This window comes from Bufo bufo, chromosome 7 (assembly GCF_905171765.1).
Source record: "Bufo bufo chromosome 7, aBufBuf1.1, whole genome shotgun sequence".
Classification (NCBI taxonomy): domain Eukaryota; kingdom Metazoa; phylum Chordata; class Amphibia; order Anura; family Bufonidae; genus Bufo; species Bufo bufo.
The window spans coordinates 233,789,907-233,813,201 of record NC_053395.1 but is presented as its reverse complement, the minus strand read 5'-3'; the positions used below and the strand labels follow the sequence as shown (position 1 = coordinate 233,813,201).

At 50.3% G+C, this 23,295-nt stretch overlaps 2 protein-coding genes across 2 annotated transcripts in view; one reads left to right on the top strand and one right to left on the bottom strand.

The window, feature by feature from the left end:
- Positions 1–23,295, bottom strand: part of PARP9 (poly(ADP-ribose) polymerase family member 9) — a 51,189-nt gene that overhangs the window by 3,881 nt on the left and 24,013 nt on the right. Inside the window, exons 2-8 of the mRNA XM_040441101.1 lie at positions 20,375–21,229; positions 19,125–19,340; positions 18,136–18,351; positions 12,018–12,090; positions 8,573–9,103; positions 6,218–6,342; positions 5,824–5,983 (exon numbers count right to left, since the gene is read on the bottom strand). Of these exons, the coding sequence (XP_040297035.1) occupies positions 5,824–5,983; positions 6,218–6,342; positions 8,573–9,103; positions 12,018–12,090; positions 18,136–18,351; positions 19,125–19,340; positions 20,375–21,226 (2,173 nt within the window). The 5' untranslated portion in view covers positions 21,227–21,229. The remainder of the gene's footprint in view (positions 1–5,823; positions 5,984–6,217; positions 6,343–8,572; positions 9,104–12,017; positions 12,091–18,135; positions 18,352–19,124; positions 19,341–20,374; positions 21,230–23,295) is intronic.
- On the top strand, positions 19,285–20,368 carry LOC121008504 (uncharacterized histidine-rich protein DDB_G0274557-like). The gene is made up of 2 exons (XM_040441102.1): positions 19,285–20,196; positions 20,229–20,368. Exons 1-2 carry the CDS (start codon positions 19,318–19,320, stop codon positions 20,337–20,339), a joined length of 990 nt encoding a protein of 329 aa, XP_040297036.1. The 5' UTR covers positions 19,285–19,317; the 3' UTR covers positions 20,340–20,368.

Below are 23,295 nucleotides of genomic sequence, written 5' to 3'. Positions count from 1 at the left end.
TTTTCATTCCTTACTTGGGGACATTTTTTTTTTACAATATTTTTTTATTTTCAACCTTTTATTTTTATTTTTTTTATTTTACACTTTTCGTCCCCCATAAGGTCATACGAGACCTCTGGGGGACATTTACTTCACTTTTTTTTTTTTTTTTTTTCACAGTTGATTTCTCCTGTAACTGGGGCTGACATAGTAGCCCCAGTTACAGGACAAATGCACCCCTAGAGAGGCCGTACAGCAGTATACAGCGCTGTACAGCCTCAGAGCAGGGCTGACATAGGAGCTCCAGTTACAGGACAAATGCACCCCTAGAGAGGCCGTACAGCAGTATACAGCGCTGTACAGCCTCAGAGCAGGGCTGACATAGGAGCTCCAGTTACAGGACAAATGCACCCCTAGAGAGGCCGTATAGCAGTATACAGCGCTGTACAGCCTCAGAGCAGGGCTGACATAGGAGCTCCAGTTACAGGACAAATGCACCCCTAGAGAGGCCGTACAGCAGTATACAGCGCTGTACAGCCTCAGAGCAGGGCTGACATAGGAGCTCCAGTTACAGGACAAATGCACCCCTAGAGAGGCCGTACAGCAGTATACAGCGCTGTACAGCCTCAGAGCAGGGCTGACATAGGAGCTCCAGTTACAGGACAAATGCACCCCTAGAGAGGCCGTACAGCAGTATACAGCGCTGTACAGCCTCAGAGCAGGGCTGACATAGGAGCTCCAGTTACAGGACAAATGCACCCCTAGAGAGGCCGTACAGCAGTATACAGCGCTGTACAGCCTCAGAGCAGGGCTGACATAGGAGCTCCAGTTACAGGAGAAATACACCCCCCCCCAGAGAGGCTGTACAGCAGTATACAGCGCTGTACAGCCTCAGTGCAGGGCTGACATAGGAGCTCCAGTTACAGGAGAAATACACCCCCCAGAGAGGTTGTACAGCAGTATACAGCGCTGTACAGCCTCAGAGCAGGGCTGACATAGGAGCTCCAGTTACAGGGGAAATACACCCCCCAGAGAGGCCGTACAGCAGTATAATGCGCTGTACAGCCTCAGTGCAGGGCTGACATAGGAGCCCCAGTTACAGGACAAATGCACCCCTATAGAGGCTGTACAGCAGTATACAGCGCTGTACAGCCTCAGAGCAGGGCTGACATAGGAGCTCCAGTTACAGGAGAAATACACCCCCCAGAGAGGTTGTACAGCAGTATACAGCGCTGTACAGCCTCAGAGCAGGGCTGACATAGGAGCCCCAGTTACAGGGGAAATACACCCCTAGAGAGGCTGTACAGCAGTATACAGCGCTGTACAGCCTCAGTGCAGGGCTGACGTAGGAGTCCCAGTTACAGGGGAAATACTCCCCACAGAGAGGCTGTACAGCAGTATACAGCGCTGTACAGCCTCAGTGCAGGGCTGACATAGGAGCCCCAGTTACAGGAGAAATACACCCCCAGAGAGGCTGTACAGCAGTATACAGCGCTGTACAGCCTCAGTGCAGGGCTGACATAGGAGCCCCAGTTACAGGAGAAATACACCCCCAGAGAGGCTGTACAGCAGTATACAGCGCTGTACAGCCTCAGTGCAGGGCTGACATAGGAGCCCCAGTTACAGGAGAAATACACCCCCCAGAGAGGCTGTACAGCAGTATACAGCGCTGTACAGCCTCAGTGCAGGGCTGACATAGGAGCCCCAGTTACAGGAGAAATACACCCCCCAGAGAGGCTGTACAGCAGTATACAGCGCTGTACAGCCTCAGTGCAGGGCTGACATAGGAGCCCCAGTTACAGGGGAAATACACCCCCCAGAGAGGCTGTACAGCAGTATACAGCGCTGTACAGCCTCAGTGCAGGGCTGACATAGGAGCCCCAGTTACAGGAGAAATACACCCCCCAGAGAGGCTGTACAGCAGTATACAGCGCTGTACAGCCTCAGTGCAGGGCTGACATAGGAGCCCCAGTTACAGGAGAAATACACCCCCAGAGAGGCTGTACAGCAGTATACAGCGCTGTACAGCCTCAGTGCAGGGCTGACATAGTAGCCCCAGTTACAGGGGAAATACACCCCCCAGAGAGGCTGTACAGCAGTATACAGCGCTGTACAGCCTCAGTGCAGGGCTGACATAGGAGCCCCAGTTACAGGGGAAATACACCCCCCAGAGAGGCTGTACAGCAGTATACAGCGCTGGACAGCCTCAGTGCAGGGCTGACATAGGAGCCCCAGTTACAGGGGAAATACACCCCCCAGAGAGGCTGTACAGCAGTATACAGCGCTGTACAGCCTCAGTGCAGGGCTGACATAGGAGCCCCAGTTACAGGGGAAATACACCCCCCAGAGAGGCCGTACAGCAGTATACAGCGCTGTACAGCCTCAGTGCAGGGCTGACATAGGAGCCCCAGTTACAGGACAAATGCACCCCCCAGAGAGGCTGTACAGCAGTATACAGCGCTGTACAGCCTCAGTGCAGGGCTGACATAGGAGCCCCAGTTACAGGACAAATGCACCCCCCAGAGAGGCTGTACAGCAGTATACAGCGCTGTACAGCCTCAGTGCAGGGCTGATCGAGGTCTCTGAGAGACCTCACACAGACCCTGCACACTCCGGTCACGGCGGTCACATGACCGCCGGGCCGGAACAGGAAGCGCACAGCGCTTCCTTCTCTGCAGACACAGAGCTCGGTGAGCGCTGTGTCTGCAGCGATCTAGAAGGCAGGGACAACTGGACACTGTCCCTGCCTTGTCTTAGGGTTGCCCTGCTGTCACTGACAGCGGGCAACCCGATCAGCAGCTGCACGATTAGCGTGCAGCTGCTATTTTTGAAAAGACGTTCTGGAACGTCCGTTCAGAAATAGACGTCCACCCATAGGACGTTTATATCCTATGGGCGGACGTGAAGCGGTTAAAGATTTGCTTCTAAACTTCTAAGTCTTGTAACGTCCCCCAAAAAATAAAATATCATTCCCAAAATGCTACAAACATGAAGTAGACATATGGGGAATGTAAAGTAATAACTATTTTTGGAGGTATTACTATGTATTATAGAAGTAGAGAAATTGAAACTTGGAAATTTGCAATTTTTTGACACATTTTTGGTAAATTTGGTATTTTTTTTATAAATAAAAATGGGGTTTTTTTTATTTCATTTTACCAGTGTCATGAAGTACATTATGTGACGAAAAAACAGTCTCAGAACGGCCTGGATAAGTCAAAGCGTTTTAAAGTTATCAGCACTTAAAGTGACACTGGTCAGATTTGCAAAAAATGGCCAAGTCCTTAAGGTGAAATAGTGCTGAGTCTTTAACCCCTTAAGGACGCAGGGCGTATCGGTACGCCCTATTTCCCGAGTCCTTAAGGACTCAGGGCGTACCGGTACGTCCTAACTTGAAATCGGCATTCCGGCGCCCCAGGGGTTAATCGGAACGGGATTTCGGCTGAAATCATTCAGCCGGCATCCCGTAACAACGCAGGGGGGGGTCATTTGACCCCCCCGCATCGACGATCGCAGAAAACCGCAGGTCAATTCAGACCTGCGGTTTTCTGCGTTTCCGGTCCATTCGGGTGTCCTGTGACCCGATGAACCGGAAAAAGACTGCGATCGGTGGCGTAATTATACACCACCTATCGCAGTCCGAGGATTTGAAGAGGCGGTGCTGGCTCTGGTGCTGAACGCCGCTGTCCAGGGTGCTGATTGGTGCAGGGGAGAGAGGCGCGAGATTCAAACTTCCTGCGCTCCTCTCTCCCCTCCTCTTCCTGTCCAGCACCCTGACCGTGCAGCATCGTCCAGCACCAGCTCCTGTGTCCCCCTAATCGGCATCCATCACCCTCCTGCACCCATCGCCACCCAGGTAGGTTAGGGTCAGTGAGGGAGAGGCACCGTTAGGCAGGGAAAGAAGGGAAAAGTAAGTTAGAAAAAAACAAAAAAAAAAACTTTTATTTCCAAACTTTTTTTGATCCATCCATCAGACCCCAGATCCCCCCCTGCCACTTGCCCCCCCCCACCAGACCCCCACCCCACCCCACCCCCCTTCCCCACCACCAGCCCCCACCTCCAAAAAATAGAAATTTCAAAATTGTTTCTCCATCTGCCATTAACTCTTGTGGAAGACCTAAAGGGTTAATAAAGTTTGAAAAAACTGTTTTGAATACCTTGAGGGGTGTAGTTTCTAGAATGGGGTCATTTTTGGGAGGTTTCTATTATCTAAGCCTCACAATATGACTTCAAACCTGAACTGGTCCATAAAAAGTGGGATTTTGAAGATTTCAGAAAATTTCAAAATTTGCTTCTAAACTTCTAAGCCTTGTAACATCCCCAAAAAATAAAATATCATTCCCAAAATGCTACAAACATGAAGTAGACATATGGGGAATGTAAAGTCATCACAAGTTTTGGGGGTATTACTATGTATTACAGAGGTAGAGAAACTGAAACTTTGAAATTTGCTAATTTTTCAAAATTTTCGGTAAAAATTTTATTTTTTAATGCACAAAAATTAACTTTTTTGACCCAATTTTAGCAGTGTCATGAAGTACAATATGTGACGAAAAAAACAATCTCAGAACGGCCTGGGTAAGTCAAAGCATTTTAATGTTTTCAGCACTTAAAGTGACACTGGTCAGATTTGCAAAAAATGGCCAAGTCCTTAAGGTGAAATAGGGCTGAGTCCTTAAGGGGTTAATAACTATTTCCCCCCTTAGGGGTAAAACCTGGGATCTTTTCATCCCTTGTCTATTAGCCCTGATAGAGCTCTATTGGGGTGAATAGGACTTCACACTCGCCCTGCTGCCCTGTGCATAGTGCACACAGCAGCAGGGAGCTGACCATGGACGGCTGCAGTAGCGTCCTGGCTGCCATGGTAACCGATCGGAGCCCTGCGATTACTCTGCTGTGGCTCCGATCACAACTGGTACTGCCACCAATAAAGAAGAAAGGAGGGGAACCTGTGGCCACTGCCACCAATGATTTAATACTGGGGGGGTGGGGTGCACTGCGCCATCAATGTTTTTAAACCATTAATACAGATACAGGAGGCAGGTGCCGGCAGCAGAATCACATAGCCGGCACCCGACCGCTATGACAGGGAGCTGCGATCAGCGGCAGTTAACCCCTCAGGTGCAGCACCCGCCTACTGTATTTGTATTAGCGGAGAACCCGGGGAGTGCGCGACACACGGGACTCAGCGGAGAACCCGGGGAGTGCGCGACACACGGGACTCAGCGGAGAACCCGGGGAGTGCGCGACACACGGGACTCAGCGGAGAACCCGGGGAGTGCGCGACACACGGGACTCAGCGGAGAACCCGGGGAGTGCGTGACACACGGGACTCAGCGGAGAACCCGGGGAGTGCGCGACACACGGGACTCAGCGGAGAACCCGGGGAGTGCGTGACACACGGGACTCAGCGGAGAACCCGGGGAGTGCGCGACACACGGGACTCAGCGGAGAACCCGGGGAGTGCGCGACACACGGGACTCAGCGGAGAACCCGGGGAGTGCGCGACACACGGGACTCAGCGGAGAGCCGCATGCACCTCTACACATCATAGTGACTCCTCTATACAGAAGAGCACAAGGGATTAAGGGGGGGATCTGCCTCGTACATGGACGGGGCCCCCACCGCTGTAGTGCTGTATTCACACCGAAAGGTTTTGTTTCAGAAACTGTGGCAAATAAACGCATCAGCTTCAAACATTTCGCAAAACTTGAGCCCACGCAGCGCCCCTCACCCACCTCCTGCCCATCAATCTGGGGTCACATGATCCTGTCCGAGCGGATGAGAGGAATCATGTGACGCAGCTTTTTGGGGCGACGAGCAGTAAGTGATGCGGCTTCTCACCTCTGGGCGCGCCGTACACTCTGTGGAAGCCGACATCACAGATGTCCCTGCAGAATTGTCGGGGGACCAGCTGGTAGAGGGTCTCGCTCCTCCGCGCCCTCGCCGCATCCTTCTTGGACTGGAAGACCCTGGACAGCAGCTCGTTCTGCACCTTCTCCATCTGGAAAGAGACGACTGTGAGGGGCTGGGGGGGTCCCCCCCTCCTGAATATATATAGGACACCATCACCCCCATCATCCTGCCCCTCTATTTACAGGGTGCTGTATGGCGTACATGCCGGTGAGGCCCTGCTGTATCCAAGTGCCTCCACCAGGCAGATCCTGCCAATCTCAGGGGGCCTCCGCTGCCCCCCATATCCACCCCAGTGCTGCGGGGCGTACTGATAACAGGTTACCTTCTCCAGGATCAGCCCTGCTTTCCTGAACTCTGTGCTCTGCTCCCTGAACTCCGGACTGCTCCGCTCCACCTCCAGCCACGGCAGCGGACTTGTCTGGATGTTCTGGAAGGAATCACGTAGACCTGGAGGAAAGAGACACACGGGACTACAGTCATGGCCAAAAGTTTTGAGAATGACACAAATATCAGTTTTCACAAAGTTTGCTGCTAAACTGCTTTTAGATCTTTGTTTCAGTTGTTTCTGTGATGTAGTGAAATATAATTACACGCACTTCATACGTTTCAAAGGCTTTTATCGACAATTACATGACATTTATGCAGAGAGTCAGTATTTGCAGTGTTGGCCCTTCTTTTTCAGGACCTCTGCAATCCGACTGGACATGCTCTCAATCACCTTCTGGGCCAATTCCTGACTGATACAACCCATTCTCTCATCATCACTTCTTGGAGTTTGTCAGAATTAGTGGGTTTTTGTTTGTCCACCCGCCTCTTGAGGATTGACCACAAGTTCTCAATGGGATTAAGATCTGGGGAGTTTCCAGGCCATGGACCCAAAATGTCAACGTTCTGGTCCCCGAGCCACTTATTTATCACTTTTGCCTTATGGCACGGTGCTCCATCGTGCTGGAAAATGCATTGTTCTTCACCAAACTGTTGTTGGATTGTTGGAAGAAGTTGCTGTTGGAGGGTGTTTTGGTGCCATTCTTTATTCATGGCTGTGTTTTTGGGCAGAATTGTGAGTGAGCCCACTCCCTTGGATGAGATGCAACCCTACACATGAATGGTCTCAGGATGCTTTACTGTTGGCATGACACAGGACTGATGGTAGCGCTCACCTTTTCTTCTCCGGACAAGCCTTTTTCCAGATGCCCCAAACAATCGGAAAGAGGCTTCATCGGAGAATATGACTTTGCCCCAGTCCTCAGCAGTCCATTCACCAGACTTTCTGCAGAAGATCAGTCTGTCCCTGATGTTTTTTTTGGAGAGAAGTGGCTTCTTTGCTGCCCTTCTTGACACCAGGCCATCTTCCAAAAGTCTTCGCCTCACTGTGCGTGCAGATGCGCTCACACCTGTCTGCTGCCATTCCTGAGCAAGCGCTGCACTGGAGGCACTCCGATCCCGCAGCTGAAACCTCTTTAGGAGACAATCCTGGCGCTTGCTGGACTTTCTTGGACACCCTGAAGCCTTCTTAACAAGAATTGAACCTCTTTCCTTGAAGTTCTTGATGATCCTATAAATTGTTGATTGAGGTGCAATCTTAGTAGCCACAATATCCTTGCCTGTGAAGCCATTTTTATGCAACGCAATGATGGCTGCACGCGTTTCTTTGCAGGTCACCATGGTTAACAATGGAAGAACAAGGATTTCAAGCATCACCCTCCTTTTAACATGTCAAGTCTGCCATTTTAACCCAATCAGCCTGACATAATGATCTCCAGCCTTGTGCTCGTCAACATTCTCACCTGAGTTAACAAGACGATTACTGAAATGATCTCAGCAGGTCCTTTAATGACAGCAATGAAATGCAGTGGAAAGGTTTTTTTTGGGATTAAGTTAATTTTCATGGCAAAGAAGGACTATGCAATTCATCTGATCACTCTCCATAACATTCTGGAGTAGATGCAAATTGCTATTATAAAAACTTAAGCAGCAACTTTTCCAATTTCCAATATTTATGTAATTCTCAAAACTTTTGGCCACGACTGTACAGTGAGACCCCCCCCAGGCGCGAGGGACTACAGTGAGACCCCCCCCAGGCGCGAGGGACTACAGTGAGACACCCCCCCCAGGCGCGCGGGACTACAGTGAGACATCCCCCCCAGGCGCGCGGGACTACAGTGACCCACCCCCCCCAGGCGCGCGGGACTACAGTGAGACCCGACCCCCCCCCCCCAGGCGCGCGGGACTACAGTGAGACACCCCCCCCCCCCAGGCGCGCGGGACTACAGTGAGACACCCCCCCCCCCCCCCCAGGCGCGCGGGACTACAGGGAGACACCCCCCCCCCCCCCAGGCGCGCGGGACTACAGTGAGGACCCCCCCCAGGGGCGCGGGACTACAGTGAGACCCCGCCAGGTCCTGACTACAGCTGTACATAGTACAATGGTGTCATCAAGGTTCAGTAGTAGTGCCCCGCCAGTGTGCAGTGTCAGTAGCAGTGCTCCGCAGTGTCAGTAGTAGTGCTCCGCAGTGTCAGTAGCAGTGCTCCGCAGTGTCAGTAGTTGTGCCCCGCAGTGTCAGTAGTAGTGCTCCGCAGTGTCAGTAGTAGTGCTCCGCAGTGTCAGTAGTAGTGCTCCGCAGTGTGACATAGTGGTGCCCGGTTTCTGACCATATGACGGAGGTATTGCACTCACATCGTCTCCGGAGGGTGTATTTCCGCTCTCTTTCCATCGCAGTGTCATTGTCGAAGTTGATCACATGACCGGGCGGCGCACTCAGGACGAAGTTCCTCCGGGAGGCGAACGCTTTCTCCAGCTCCCTGTTGGCTTTCGCTGGGTATCGGTGACTCTCTGACGGACTCTCATAGAACCAGATGACGACGGCCTCCAGCAGCTCCGCCTCCAGGGACTGCGCCAGTTCATTCTGGACATCCAGGAGGAGGCGCTCTACCTGTACGGCCGCCACTATCCTGTCTGGCAGAGGACCGCTGATCTTCAGGGTGCCTCGACCGTCTCTCAGATCTTCTTCCATCTCAACACTCGCGGGACAAGATGCTAAAGCGTCAATTTCTTCACTTCCAAAGAGCAGAAGGAGGTTGGTGTGTAAGAGCAGCGGCGTGGGGGAGGGGGATAGGACCCCCTGGAGCCAGGCCGCTGCCTCTGCCACATCCTCACCGCACTCCCCAGTAATGGTCACACACATCCCCTCATCAGACGGCTCAGGCCCTGCAAAACAGAAAAGAGGGCGAGAGGTGCCGATGAATCCGAACCCTGACAGGTGAGAGGACCAACAACACCCACTATATACACATCTGTATGTGAGGAGCTCCCCCTACTGGTGACTGTATATACATCTGTATGTGAGGAGCTCCCTCTAGTGGTGACTGTATATACATCTGTATGTGAGGAGCTCCCCCTACTGGTGACTGTATATACATCTGTATGTGAGGAGCTCCCCCTAGTGGTGACTGTATATACATCTGTATGTGAGGAGCTCCCTCTAGTGGTGGCTGTATATACATCTGTATGTGAGGAGCTCCCTCTAGTAGTCGCTGTATATACATCTGTATGTGAGGAGCTCCCTCTAGTGGTGACTGTATATACATCTGTATGTGAGGAGCTCCCTCTAGTGGTGGCTGTATATACATCTGTATGTGAGGAGCTCCCTCTAGTGGTGACTGTATATACATCTGTATGTGAGGAGCTCCCCCTACTGGTGACTGTATATACATCTGTATGTGAGGAGCTCCCTCTAGTGGTGACTGTATATACATCTGTATGTGAGGAGCTCCCTCTAGTGGTGACTGTATATACATCTGTATGTGAGGAGCTCCCTCTAGTGGTGACTGTATATACATCTGTATGTGAGGAGCTCCCTCTAGTGGTGGCTGTATATACATCTGTATGTGAGGAGCTCCCTCTAGTGGTGACTGTATATACATCTGTATGTGAGGAGCTCCCCCTAGTGGTGACTGTATATACATCTGCATGTGAGGAGCTCCCTCTAGTGGTGACTGTATATACATCTGCATGTGAGGAGCTCCCTCTAGTGGTGACTGTATATACATCTGTATGTGAGGAGCTCCCTCTACTGGTGACTGTATATACATCTGTATGTGAGGAGCTCCCTCTACTGGTGACTGTATATACATCTGTATGTGAGGAGCTCCCTCTATTGGTGACTGTATATACATCTGTATGTGAGGAGCTCCCTCTAGTGGTGACTGTATATACATCTGTATGTGAGGAGCTCCCCCTAGTGGTGTCTGTATATACATCTGTATGTGAGGAGCTCCCCCTAGTGGTGTCTGTATATACATCTGTATGTGAGGAGCTCCCCCTAGTGGTGTCTGTATATACATCTGTATGTGAGGAGCTCCCTCTAGTGGTGGCTGTATATACATCTGTATGTGAGGAGCTCCCTCTAGTGGTGACTGTATATACATCTGTATGTGAGGAGCTCCCTCTAGTGGTGACTGTATATACATCTGTATGTGAGGAGCTCCCTCTACTGGTGACTGTATATACATCTGTATGTGAGGAGCTCCCTCTAGTGGTGGCTGTATATACATCTGTATGTGAGGAGCTCCCCCTAGTGGTGACTGTATATACATCTGTATGTGAGGCGCTCCCCCTAGTGGTGGCTGTATATACATCTGTATGTGAGGAGCTCCCCCTAGTGGTGGCTGTATATACATCTGTATGTGAGGAGCTCCCTCTAGTGGTGACTGTATATACATCTGTATGTGAGGAGCTCCCCCTAGTGGTGGCTGTATATACATCTGTATGTGAGGAGCTCCCTCTAGTGGTGGCTGTATATACATCTGTATGTGAGGAGCTCCCCCTAGTGGTGACTGTATATAAATCTGTATGTGAGGAGCTCCCCCTAGTGGTGACTGTATATACATCTGTATGTGAGGAGCTCCCCCTAGTGGTGACTGTATATACATCTGTATGTGAGGAGCTCCCCCTAGTGGTGACTGTATATAAATCTGTATGTGAGGAGCTCCCTCTAGTGGTGACTGTATATACATCTGTATGTGAGGAGCTCCCTCTAGTGGTGACTGTATATACATCTGTATGTGAGGAGCTCCCCCTAGTGGTGGCTGTATATACATCTGTATGTGAGGAGCTCCCTCTAGTGGTGGCTGTATATACAGCTGTATGTGAGGAGCTCCCTCTAGTGGTAACTGTACATCTGTATGTGAGGAGCTCCCTCTAGTGGTGGCTGTATATACATCTGTATGTGAGGAGCTCCCCCTAGTGGTGGCTGTATATACATCTGTATGTGAGGAGCTCCCCCTAGTGGTGACTGTATATACATCTGTATGTGAGGAGCTCCCTCTATTGGTGACTGTATATACATCTGTATGTGAGGAGCTCCCTCTAGTGGTGGCTGTATATACATCTGTATGTGAGGAGCTCCCCCTAGTGGTGACTGTATATACATCTGTATGTGAGGAGCTCCCCCTAGTGGTAACTGTATATACATCTGTATGTGAGGAGCTCCCTCTATTGGTGACTGTATATACATCTGTATGTGAGGAGCTCCCTCTAGTGGTGGCTGTATATACATCTGTATGTGAGGAGCTCCCCCTAGTGGTGACTGTATATACATCTGTATGTGAGGAGCTCCCCCTAGTGGTAACTGTATATACATCTGTATGTGAGGAGCTCCCTCTATTGGTGACTGTATATACATCTGTATGTGAGGAGCTCCCTCTAGTGGTGGCTGTATATACATCTGTATGTGAGGAGCTCCCTCTAGTGGTGACTGTATATACATCTGTATGTGAGGAGCTCCCCCTAGTGGTGACTGTATATACATCTGTATGTGAGGAGCTCCCTCTAGTGGTGACTGTATATACATCTGTATGTGAGGAGCTCCCTCTAGTGGTGACTGTATATACATCTGTATGTGAGGAGCTCCCTCTAGTGGTGGCTGTATATACATCTGTATGTGAGGAGCTCCCTCTAGTGGTGGCTGTATATACATCTGTATGTGATGAGCTCCCCCTAGTGGTGACTGTATATACATCTGTATGTGAGGAGCTCCCTCTAGTGGTGGGAGCAGATGTACAGATGTACCTACCCCCTCAGTATTTCCCTCCTGGGGGCAGTTAGTATCACACATTCTCACCTTTGGGGTTCTTGGTAAACTCCATATTCTTGACATTAGTGATCCTAGATGCTTTAAACTTGTCCAGAAAAACCTTAAAGGTGGATGGAAGAAGATGATTTTTATGATACACTGCTCCTTCTTGTTACTTTAGTGAACATTATTACTGAGATATTGAGAATATCACTGGTTCTGACCAAGTGAAGGTGGACAGGGACACTCTCCCATACACACAGCATGCTCTCTACCTTCTCCCATACACAGAGCATGCTCTCTACCTTCTCCCATACATACAGCATGCTCTCTACCCTCTCCCATACACAGAGCATGCTCTCTACCCTCTCCCATACACAGAGCATGCTCTCTACCTTCCCCCATACACAGAGCATGCTCTCTACCTTCTCCCATACACAGAGCATGCTCTCTACCCTCTCCCATACACACAGCATACTCTCTACCCTCTCCCATACATACAGCATGCTCTCTACCTTCTCCCATACAGAGCATGCTCTCTACCCTCTCCCATACACAGAGCATGCTCTCTACCCTCTCCCATACACACAGCATGCTCTCTACCCTCTCCCATACACACAGCATGCTCTCTACCCTCTCCCATACACACAGCATGCTCTCTACCTTCTCCCATACACACAGCATGCTCTCTACCCTCTCCCATACACACAGCATGCTCTCTACCCTCTCTCATACACACAGCATGCTCTCTACCCTCTCCCATACACACAGCATGCTCTCTACCCTCTCCCATACACACAGCATGCTCTCTACCCTCTCCCATACACACAGCATGCTCTCTACCCTCTCCCATACACACAGCATGCTCTCTACCTTCTCCCATACACAGAGCATGCTCTCTACCCTCTCCCATACACACAGCATGCTCTCTACCTTCTCCCATACACACAGCATGCTCTCTACCCTCTCCCATACACACAGCATGCTCTCTACCCTCTCCCATACACACAGCATGCTCTCTACCCTCTCCCATACACAGAGCATGCTCTCTACCCTCTCCCATACATACAGCATGCTCCCTACCTTCTCCCATACATACAGCATGCTCTCTACCCTCTCCCATACATACAGCATGCTCTCTACCTTCTCCCATACATACAGCATGCTCTCTACCCTCTCCCATACACACAGCATGCTCTCTACCCTCTCCCATACATACAGCATGCTCTCTACCCTCTCCCATACATACAGCATGCTCTCTACCCTCTCCCATACACAGAGCATGCTCTCTACCTTCTCCCATACACACAGCATGCTCTCTACCTTCTCCCATACATACAGCATGCTCTCTACCTTCTCCCATACATACAGCATGCTCTCTACCCTCTCCCATACATACAGCATGCTCTCTACCTTCTCCCATACATACAGCATGCTCTCTACCCTCTCCCATACATACAGCATGCTCTCTACCTTCTCCCATACATACAGCATGCTCTCTACCTTCTCCCATTGGTTGCCCATTCCACAGCTCACAGCAGCAGGTCAGGCAAGATGGCCGCACACATACGTTCTAATGACTGCTGTTAGGACACCGCAGGTTTGCCCAAGAAGGGATCATCCTTGTACTGCTCTTGTTGGGTCACAGCTGCTCCTTAAAACCATCAGCCCCGGTGGTCGCCATCCCTGGGACTAATAATCCAGTCCCCTCCCTTTACTGATGCTGTAATTGCCATTGAGCAGAGGCTCAGCTTACAGCAGGGGGCAGGAAGAGGTTAAAAGCAACACTCATCTCAGACATTTCCAGTTCATCCCCCTAATAAATGTCTGACAACACAATAACCCTTTAACCCCTTCAGCCCCCCTAGCTTAAACACCCTGAAAGACCAGGCCACTTTTTACACTTCTGACCTACACTACTTTCACCGTTTATTGCTCGGTCATGCAACTTACCACCCAAATGAATTTTACCTCCTTTTCTTCTCACTAATAGAGCTTTCATTTGGTGGTATTTCATTGCTGCTGACATTTTTACTTTTTTTGTTATTAATTGAAATTTAACGATTTTTTTGCAAAAAAATGACATTTTTCACTTTCAGTTGTAAAATTTTGCAAAAAAAAACGAGATCCATATATAAATTTTGCTCTAAATTTATTGTTCTACATGTCTTTGATAAAAAAAAAAATGTTTGGGTAAAAAAAAAAATGCTTTGGGTAAAAGTTATAGCGTTTACAAACTATGGTACAAAAATGTGAATTTCCGCTTTTTGAAGCAGCTCTGACTTTCTGAGCACCTGTCATGTTTCCTGAGGTTCTACAATGGCCAGACAGTACAAACACCCCACAAATGACCCCATTTCGGAAAGTACACACCCTAAGGTATTCGCTGATGGGCATAGTGAGTTCATAGAACTTTTTATTTTTTGTCACAAGTTAGCGGAAAATGATGATTTTTTTTTTTTTTTTTCTTACAAAGTCTCATATTCCACTAACTTGTGACAAAAAATAAAAACTTCTATGAACTCACTATGCCCATCAGCGAATACCTTGGGGTGTCTTCTTTCCAAAATGGGGTCACTTGTGGGGTAGTTATACTGCCCTGGCATTCTAGGGGCCCAAATGTGTGGTAAGGAGTTTGAAATCAAATTCTGTAAAAAATGACCTGTGAAATCCGAAAGGTGCTCTTTGGAATATGGGCCCCTTTGTCCACCTAGGCTGCAAAAAAGTGTCACACATCTGGTATCTCCGTACTCAGGAGAAGGTGGGGAATGTGTTTTGGGGTGTCATTTTATATATACCCATGCTGGGTGAGAGAAATATCTTGGCAAAAGACAACTTTTCCCATTTTTTTATACAAAGTTGTCATTTGACCAAGATATTTCTCTCACCCAGCATGGGTATATGTAAAATGACACCCCAAAACACATTCCCCAACTTCTCCTGAGTACGGAGATACCAGATGTGTGACACTTTTTTGCAGCCTAGGTGGGCAAAGGGGCCCATATTCCAAAGAGCACCTTTCGGATTTCACAGGTCATTTACCTACTTACCACACATTAGGGCCCCTGGAAAATGCCAGGGCAGTATAACTACCCCACAAGTGACCCCATTTTGGAAAGAAGACACCCCAAGGTATTCGCTGATGGGCATAGTGAGTTCATGGAAGTTTTTATTTTTTGTCACAAGTTAGTGGAATATGAGACTTTGTATGAAAAAAAAAAAAAAAAAAATCATCATTTTCCACTAACTTGTGACAAAAAATAAAAAATTCTAGGAACTCGCCATGCCCCTCACGGAATACCTTGGGGTGTCTTCTTTCCAAAATGGCGTCACTTGTGGGGTAGTTATACTGCCCTGGCATTTTCCAGGGGCCCTAATGTGTGGTAAGTAGGTAAATGACCTGTGAAATCCGAAAGGTGCTCTTTGGAATATGGGCCCCTTTGCCCACCTAGGCTGCAAAAAAGTGTCACACATGTGGTATCGCCGTACTCAGGAGAAGTTGGGGAATGTGTTTTGGGGTGTCATTTTACATATACCCATGCTGGGTGAGATAAATATCTCAGCAAAAGACAACTTTTCCCATTTTTTTATACAAAGTTGGCATTTGACCAAGATATTTCTCTCACCCAGCATGGGTATATGTAAAATGACACCCCAAAACACATTCCCCAACTTCTCCTGAGTACGGCGATACCAGTTGTGTGACACTTTTTTGCAGCCTAGATGCGCAAAGGTGCCCAAATTCCTTTTAGGAGGGCATTTTTAGACATTTGGATCCCAGACTTCTTCTCACGCTTTGGGGCCCCTAGAATGCCAGGGCAGTATAAATACCCCACATGTGACCCCATTTTGGAAATAAGACACCCCAAGGTATTCAATGAGGGGCATGGCGAGTTCATAGAAATTTTTTTTTTTTGGCACAAGTTAGCGGAAATTGATATTTTTAATTTTTTTCTCACAAAGTCTCCCTTTCCGCTAACTTGGGACAAAAATTTCAATCTTTCATGGACTCAATATGCCCCTCACGGAATACCTTGGGGTGTCTTCTTTCCGAAATGGGGTCACATGTGGGGTATTTATACTGCCCTGGCATTCTAGGGGCCCTAAAGCGTGAGAAGAAGTCTGGAATATAAATGTCTAAAAATTTTTACGCATTTGGATTCCGTGAGGGGTATGGTGAGTTCATGTGAGATTTTATTTTTTGACACAAGTTAGTGGAATATGAGACTTTGTAAGAAAAAAAAAAAAAAATTTCCGCTAACTTGGGCCAAAAAAATGTCTGAATGGAGCCTTACAGAGGGGGGGGATCAATGACAGGGGGGTGATCAATGACAGGGGGGTGATCAATGACAGGGGGGTGATCAATGACAGGGGGGGTCATCAATGACAGGGGGGTGATCAATGACAGGGGGGTGATCAATGACAGGGGGGGTGATCAATGACAGGGGGGGTGATCAATGACAGGGGGGGGTGATCAATGACAGGGGGGGTGATCAATGACAGGGGGGGTGATCAATGACAGGGGGGGTGATCAATGACAGGGGGGGTGATCAATGACAGGGGGGGTGATCAATGACAGGGGGGTGATCAATGACAGGGGGGTGATCAATGACAGGGGGGTTGATCAATGACAGGGGGGTGATCAATGACAGGGGGGTGATCAATGACAGGGGGGTTGATCAATGACAGGGGGGTGATCAGGGAGTCTATATGGGGTGATCACCACAGTCATTGATCATGCCCCTGTAAGGCTTCATTCAGACGTCCGGATGCGTTTTGCGGATCCGATCCATCTATCAGTGCATCCGTAAAAATCATGCGGACATCTGAATGGAGCTTTACAGGGGGGTAATCAATGACAGGGGGGTAATCAATGACAGGGGTGGTGATCAATGACAGGGGGGTAATCAATGACAGGGGGGTGATCAGGGAGTCTATATGGGGTGATAACCACAGTCATTGATCATGCCCCTGTAAGGCTTCATTCAGACGTCCGGATGCGTTTTGCGGATCCGATCCATCTATCAGTGGATCCGTAAAAATCATGCGGACGTCTGAATGGAGCTTTACAGGGGGGTAATCAATGACAGGGGGGTGATCAGGGAGTCTATATGGGGTGATCAGGGGCTAATAAGGGGTTAATAAGTGACGGGGGGGGGGGGGGGGTGTAGTGTAGTGGTGCTTGGTGCTACATATTACTGAGCTACCTGTGTCCTCTGGTGGTCGATCCAAACAAAGGGGACCACCAGAGGACCAGGTAGCAGGTATATTAGACGCTGTTATCAAAACAGCGTCTAATATACCTGTTAGGGGTTAAAAAAAACACATCTCCAGCCTGCCAGCGAACGATCGCCGCTGGCAGGCTGGAGATCAACTCTCTTACCTTCCGTTCCTGTGTGCGCGCGTTCACAGGAAATCTCGGCCATCGCGAGATGACGCATATATGCGTGACTCTGCGCAGGGCTGCCACCTCCGGAACGCGATCCTGCGTTAGGCGGTCCGGAGGTGGTTAAGGACCTAAAGGCTATGTACACCATTGGAGGCAATTTTTGTTTATCATTGAATTTTACTCATTTTTGTCTAAAAATCATATTTTCAAATGCCCTTTATTAAAAATATTGAGCCGTTCTGTCATAAAGAGTTAGCTGTTTTTCTGTGTGACTGGTACTTTCACTTTGTGCTGGTCATCTAATAAATCTTATCGCTAAACTACTGAGAGGTCATAACTGCTTATCTGAGCCACATTCTTATCGGTAAGATGAGGACTGCGCTATAAAGAGTGCAGAGGTCAGAGAGCAGAGATAAGGAGCCTGTCAGCTCCCCAACTGACGGAAAAGACAGAAAGTCCACAGGCAGCTACTACAGAATCTCAGCTCTGCACAGAGAAAAGGGCTCCATATTTTCAATAAAGACTAATTGAAAAAATTATTTTTAGTTCAAGGCAAGTACATGGAACATGGCCTTTAATGTAAAATGTCTGAATCTCTCCCAGCCTGAAGTATGGAAGGTCGGAGCTCTGATTGATGGAGGCTCTGGAGACTCGACATTTACCGCCCACTATACCTCCCCCTGCAGACAGGTGTGGCAGGTTAACCCCTCGTATCATCAGCTACTAATAATCCACATCCTATATAACGTCCTGAACGGAAGCAAAATCTGCACAAACCTCGAATGTTCCCACGTCCATGGGGTGGATGACGAAATTCACCTCCATCAAGGACTTGTGCAATCTGGCAAAATCAAGAACCGCCTGTGTCATGATGTCCGCCACCTTATGTTTCTGCAGACCGATGTTACCAGTCCCCAATGCTGGGAACGAGATGGAGGAAGACTTATGACTATGTGCGGTCATTAGACACTTCTTGGTGACTTCTTGTAGAGTCTGGAATACGACAAACATACATTCTATTATTAGACACCAAGCATGGCGGCCACACACATGACACACCTGAACAGTTATCTCCCTGACCTTCCCCCCACATGACCGAGTATGCATGTGTGCAAGAGGGGAGAGAACTACTGCTCCTCTGACCTTCTCCAGGTTCCCCTCTTCCACCCCCCCCCCCAAGGTTCCCACCTCCAGATCCCCCCTCCCCCAAGTTCCTCTAGCCCAGACCCAGCCTCATATTTCCCATCTCCAGACCCACCCTGCAGGTTCCTCACGCCCAGACCCTGCCCCATGTTCCCCTCCTCCAGACCCCCCAGGTTCCCCTCCTCTAGACCCCCCTTCCCCAGGTTCCCCTCCTCCAGACCCCCCTTCCCCAGGTTCCCCTCCTCCAGACCCCCCCCAGGTTCCCCACCTCCAGACCCCCCCCAGGTTCCCCACCTCCAGACCCCCCAATATAACCTAAATGTCTGATAGGAGCGGGTCTCAGAGGAACGACCCTCGCCCATCTCCAGAACAAGGCCCTGAGGTGACGGGGAAGCACCCCACACATGCATGACGTTCTCTCCTTTCACCGTTATGGGACTCACCGCAGTGAATGGAGGGTGGCTGTGGGTGCGATGTGCGCTCTGTTCACTTCAGGGCCCCGTTCTGGACATAGGAGGGGTCCCAGCGGTGAAACATTTATGTCATATCCTAGCGATACACCACAAATATCACTAAAAAGATGGCCGGTTTCAGGGTGTACAGTGCAAGAAGGAGACACTCGCCTTCTCCACGTTCCTTTCACCAGTTGCTAATATCACATGGTACACATAGTGGCAGGGCAGGTTGTGGCCCCTGGTAGAGATCATGTTGCTGAATGGGTAGCCCTTCCTCCGGACTTCCTCCTGAAGCTTCGGGCCGGCTTTGCTGTTAATGGCTGATGATATGGCTCCATGAGTGAGGTCCAGATCCGAGGAGATGGAGTTTACGATGACCGTCGTCTGGAAGAGACAAAGCATCCAAGAGAAAACGGAGTACACATGGGGCCCCCGCATCACACAGCGCGAGGAGCCCCGCACCCACACATCACAAGGAGCCCCGCACCCACACATCACACAGCGCGAGGAGCCCCGCACCCACACATCACACAGCGCGAGGAGCCCCGCACCCACACATCACACAGCGCGAGGAGCCCCGCACCCACACATCACACAGCGCGAGGAGCCCCGCACCCACACATCACACAGCGCGAGGAGCCCGGCACCCACACATCACACAGCGCGAGGAGCCCCGCACCCACACATCACACAGCGCGAGGAGCCCCGCACCCACACATCACACAGCGCGAGGAGCCCCGCACCCACACATCACACAGCGCGAGGAGCCCCGCACCCACACATCACACAGCGCGAGGAGCCCCGCACCCACACATCACACAGCGCGAGGAGCCCCGCACCCACACATCACACAGCGCGAGGAGCCCCGCACCCACACATCACACAGCGTGAGGAGCCCCGCACCCACACATCCGACACAAGGAGCTCCGCACCCACACATCAGACACGAGGAGCCCCGCACCCACACATCAGACACGAGGAGCCCCGCACCCACACATCAGACACGAGGAGCCCCGCACCCACACATCAGACACAAGGAGCCCCGCACCCACACATCAGACACAAGGAGCCCCGCACCCACACATCAGACACAAGGAGCCCCGCACCCACACATCAGACACAAGGAGCCCCGCACCCACACATCAGACACAAGGAGCCCCGCACCCACACATCAGACACAAGGAGCCCCGCACCCACACATCAGACACGAGGAACCCCGCACCCACACATCAGACATGAGGAACCCCGCACCCACACATCATACAGCGCGAGGAGCCCCGCACCCACACATCAGACATGAGGAGCCCCGCACCCACACATCAGTGTGAGAGGCTCACGTACACACGGTCATATCACATGATGACACGCACACAGGTCACATGACCACTGAATTCATTCTACTTCTTGAAGACACGGACCTTCTCCTCTTCAATCTTTCCCGTCTTCAGGTGAAGGTTCAGGCCACCGACAGTGAGGGAGGTGGTCATTTGTGACGATGCCCCCTGATGCCAGGCCTGTGCTGAGGAGGAGGCTGCGCCACTCAGCGCGTCGCTCTGCCCCAGCCCCTGCTCGCACGCGCTCTTCATTGCTTGCACGGTTTTGTCATCATGGTTCACGAGGCGGATCTCCTTCAGGCGACTCGCGTGCTGAGTCTGACAATGTTCGACAACCACTTCCACTATGATAGTGGCGCAGAGGTCAAGGGGGAAGCCGAATATGCCGGAGCTGACGGCCGGGATGGCCACCGAGCTCAGGTCCCTCTGGCTGCTCACATACTCCAGAGCCTTCCTGATGGCTTGCCGCAGCTGGCCCTTGCATTTCTCCGCTGTACCCTCAGACCACTGGGGCCCCACCGCATGGACAATGCGTTTACTGGGCAGCGTTCCCGCACTGGTCACCTCAATGTCTCCTGCCTCCAAAACCCCCCTCTGAGAGATGATCCTTTGACTCTCCTGGACAATCTGCTGTCCTCCGGCCTCCACCAGGGCGCGCGCCAGCCCCCCGATGTGCTTTAACTGGTCGTTAGCTGCATTCACCACCACGTCGGTGTCCTGTGTGGTGAGATCACCCCGCCAGACGCTGATCAGTTGTCCTGTGCGCAGCCGCTTCTCATAGACCAGCACAGGGGCGGTAGTGGCGGCCGGCCTGTGTCCGCTCACCTCGGCCGTGCACCGGAACTTCCTGATGAAGAGGTCGTTCACATCGGTCTTACAGCTGAGGAGGACGCGGTGGACATCTTCAGGGAGCGTGACCTTACAGACCTGCTCCATCTCCTGCCAACAAAGCACAGGGACTTGTACACACAGCAATGCTGCAAGGAAAAATCTCTGCTTACTGTAAGTGAATTGGGACATGCACTATCTACATACTATAGGAGCACGCGCACGCTGTATATCTAAAGGGGATGCGCAGACGGTATATATTCAAACAATACAAAAAGCCAATTGGCAGAATCCCTTGCTTGACCCAGATAATTATATCACGTTAATACATGACTTTCATTTGTAATAATAAAACCGCTCAGTGCGCCAAAAAGAAAGGGTTAAATATAAACTGCGCCCCGTCACCAACGCCTAATGTCCACGTGTTTTCTTTCTTATCGCTAGTAGGGGTGTGCAGCAACCCGAACCCCACGCTGCCCAATACCCCTGATGAAGCCGGCGGAACATGTCGGGGGGGGGGGGGGGGGGGTTGTTAGCTTGTAGTTTTCTGTTCCGATCTGCTACCAGTGACGCTGACAGTGCAGTCACATATATCAGAGGTATATCAGGTGCCAGCAAGCAGTTGTACTACACCACTAATGGACTGGAGTTCATGTACTAACATGGGGGAGAGTGCACACCCCTACTAGCGGTAAGAAAGAAAGCACGTGGACATTAGGCAGCGGTGACGGGGCGCAGTTTATTTTTAACCCTTTCTTTTTGGCGCACTGAGCGGTTTTATTATTACAAATGAAAGTTATGTATTAACCTGATATAATTATCTGGGTGAAGCAAGGGATTCAGTATACTAAGGCTGCAAAGGCAGTATACTAAGGCCGCAAAGGCAGTATACTAGGGCTGCAAAGGCAGTATACTAAGGCCGCAAAGGCAGTATACTAGGGCTGCAAAGGCAGTATACTAAGGCCGCAAAGGCAGTATACTAAGTCTGTAAAGGCAGTATACTAGGGCTGCAAAGGCAGTATACTAGGGCTGCAAAGGCAGTATACTAAGGCTGCAAAGGCAGTATACTAAGGCTGCAAAGGCAGTATACTAGGGCTGCAAAGGCAGTATACTAGGGCTGCAAAGGCAGTATACTAAGGCTGCAAAGGCAGTATACTAAGGCTGCAAAGGCAGTATACTAAGGCTGCAAAGGCAGTATACTAAGGCTGCAAAGGCAGTATACTAGGGCTGCAAAGGCAGTATACTAAGTCTGCAAAGGCAGTATACTAAGGCTGCAAAGGCAGTATACTAAGGCTGCAAAGGCAGTATACTAAGGCTGCAAAGGCAGTATACTAAGGCTGCAAAGGCAGTATACTAAGGCTGCAAAGGCAGTATACTAGGGCTGCAAAGGCAGTATACTAAGGCTGCAAAGGCAGTATACTAGGGCTGCAAAGGCAGTATACTAGGGCTGCAAAGGCAGTATACTAAGGCTGCAAAGGCAGTATACTAAGGCTGCAAAGGCAGTATACTAAGGCTGCAAAGGCAGTATACTAAGGCTGCAAAGGCAGTATACTAGGGCTGCAAAGGCAGTATACTAAGTCTGCAAAGGCAGTATACTAAGGCTGCAAAGGCAGTATACTAGGGCCGCAAAGGCAGTATACTAGGGCCGCAAAGGCAGTATACTAAGTCTGCAAAGGCAGTATACTAGGGATGCAAAGGCAGTATACTAGGGCCGCAAAGGCAGTATACTAAGTCTGCAAAGGCAGTATACTAGGGCTGCAAAGGCAGTATACTAAGTCTGCAAAGGCAGTATACTAGGGCCGCAAAGGCAGTATACTAGGGCCGCAAAGGCAGTATACTAGGGCCGCAAAGGCAGTATACTAGGGCTGCAAAGGCAGTATACTAAGGCCGCAAAGGCAGTATACTAAGGCTGCAAAGGCAGTATACTAAGGCTGCAAAGGCAGTATACTAGGGCTGCAAAGGCAGTATACTAGGGCTGCAAAGGCAGTATACTAAGTCTGCAAAGGCAGTATACTAAGGCTGCAAAGGCAGTATACTAGGGCCGCAAAGGCAGTATACTAGGGCTGCAAAGGCAGTATACTAGGGCCGCAAAGGCAGTATACTAGGGCTGCAAAGGCAGTATACTAGGGCTGCAAAGGCAGTATACTAGGGCTGCAAAGGCAGTATACTAAGGCCGC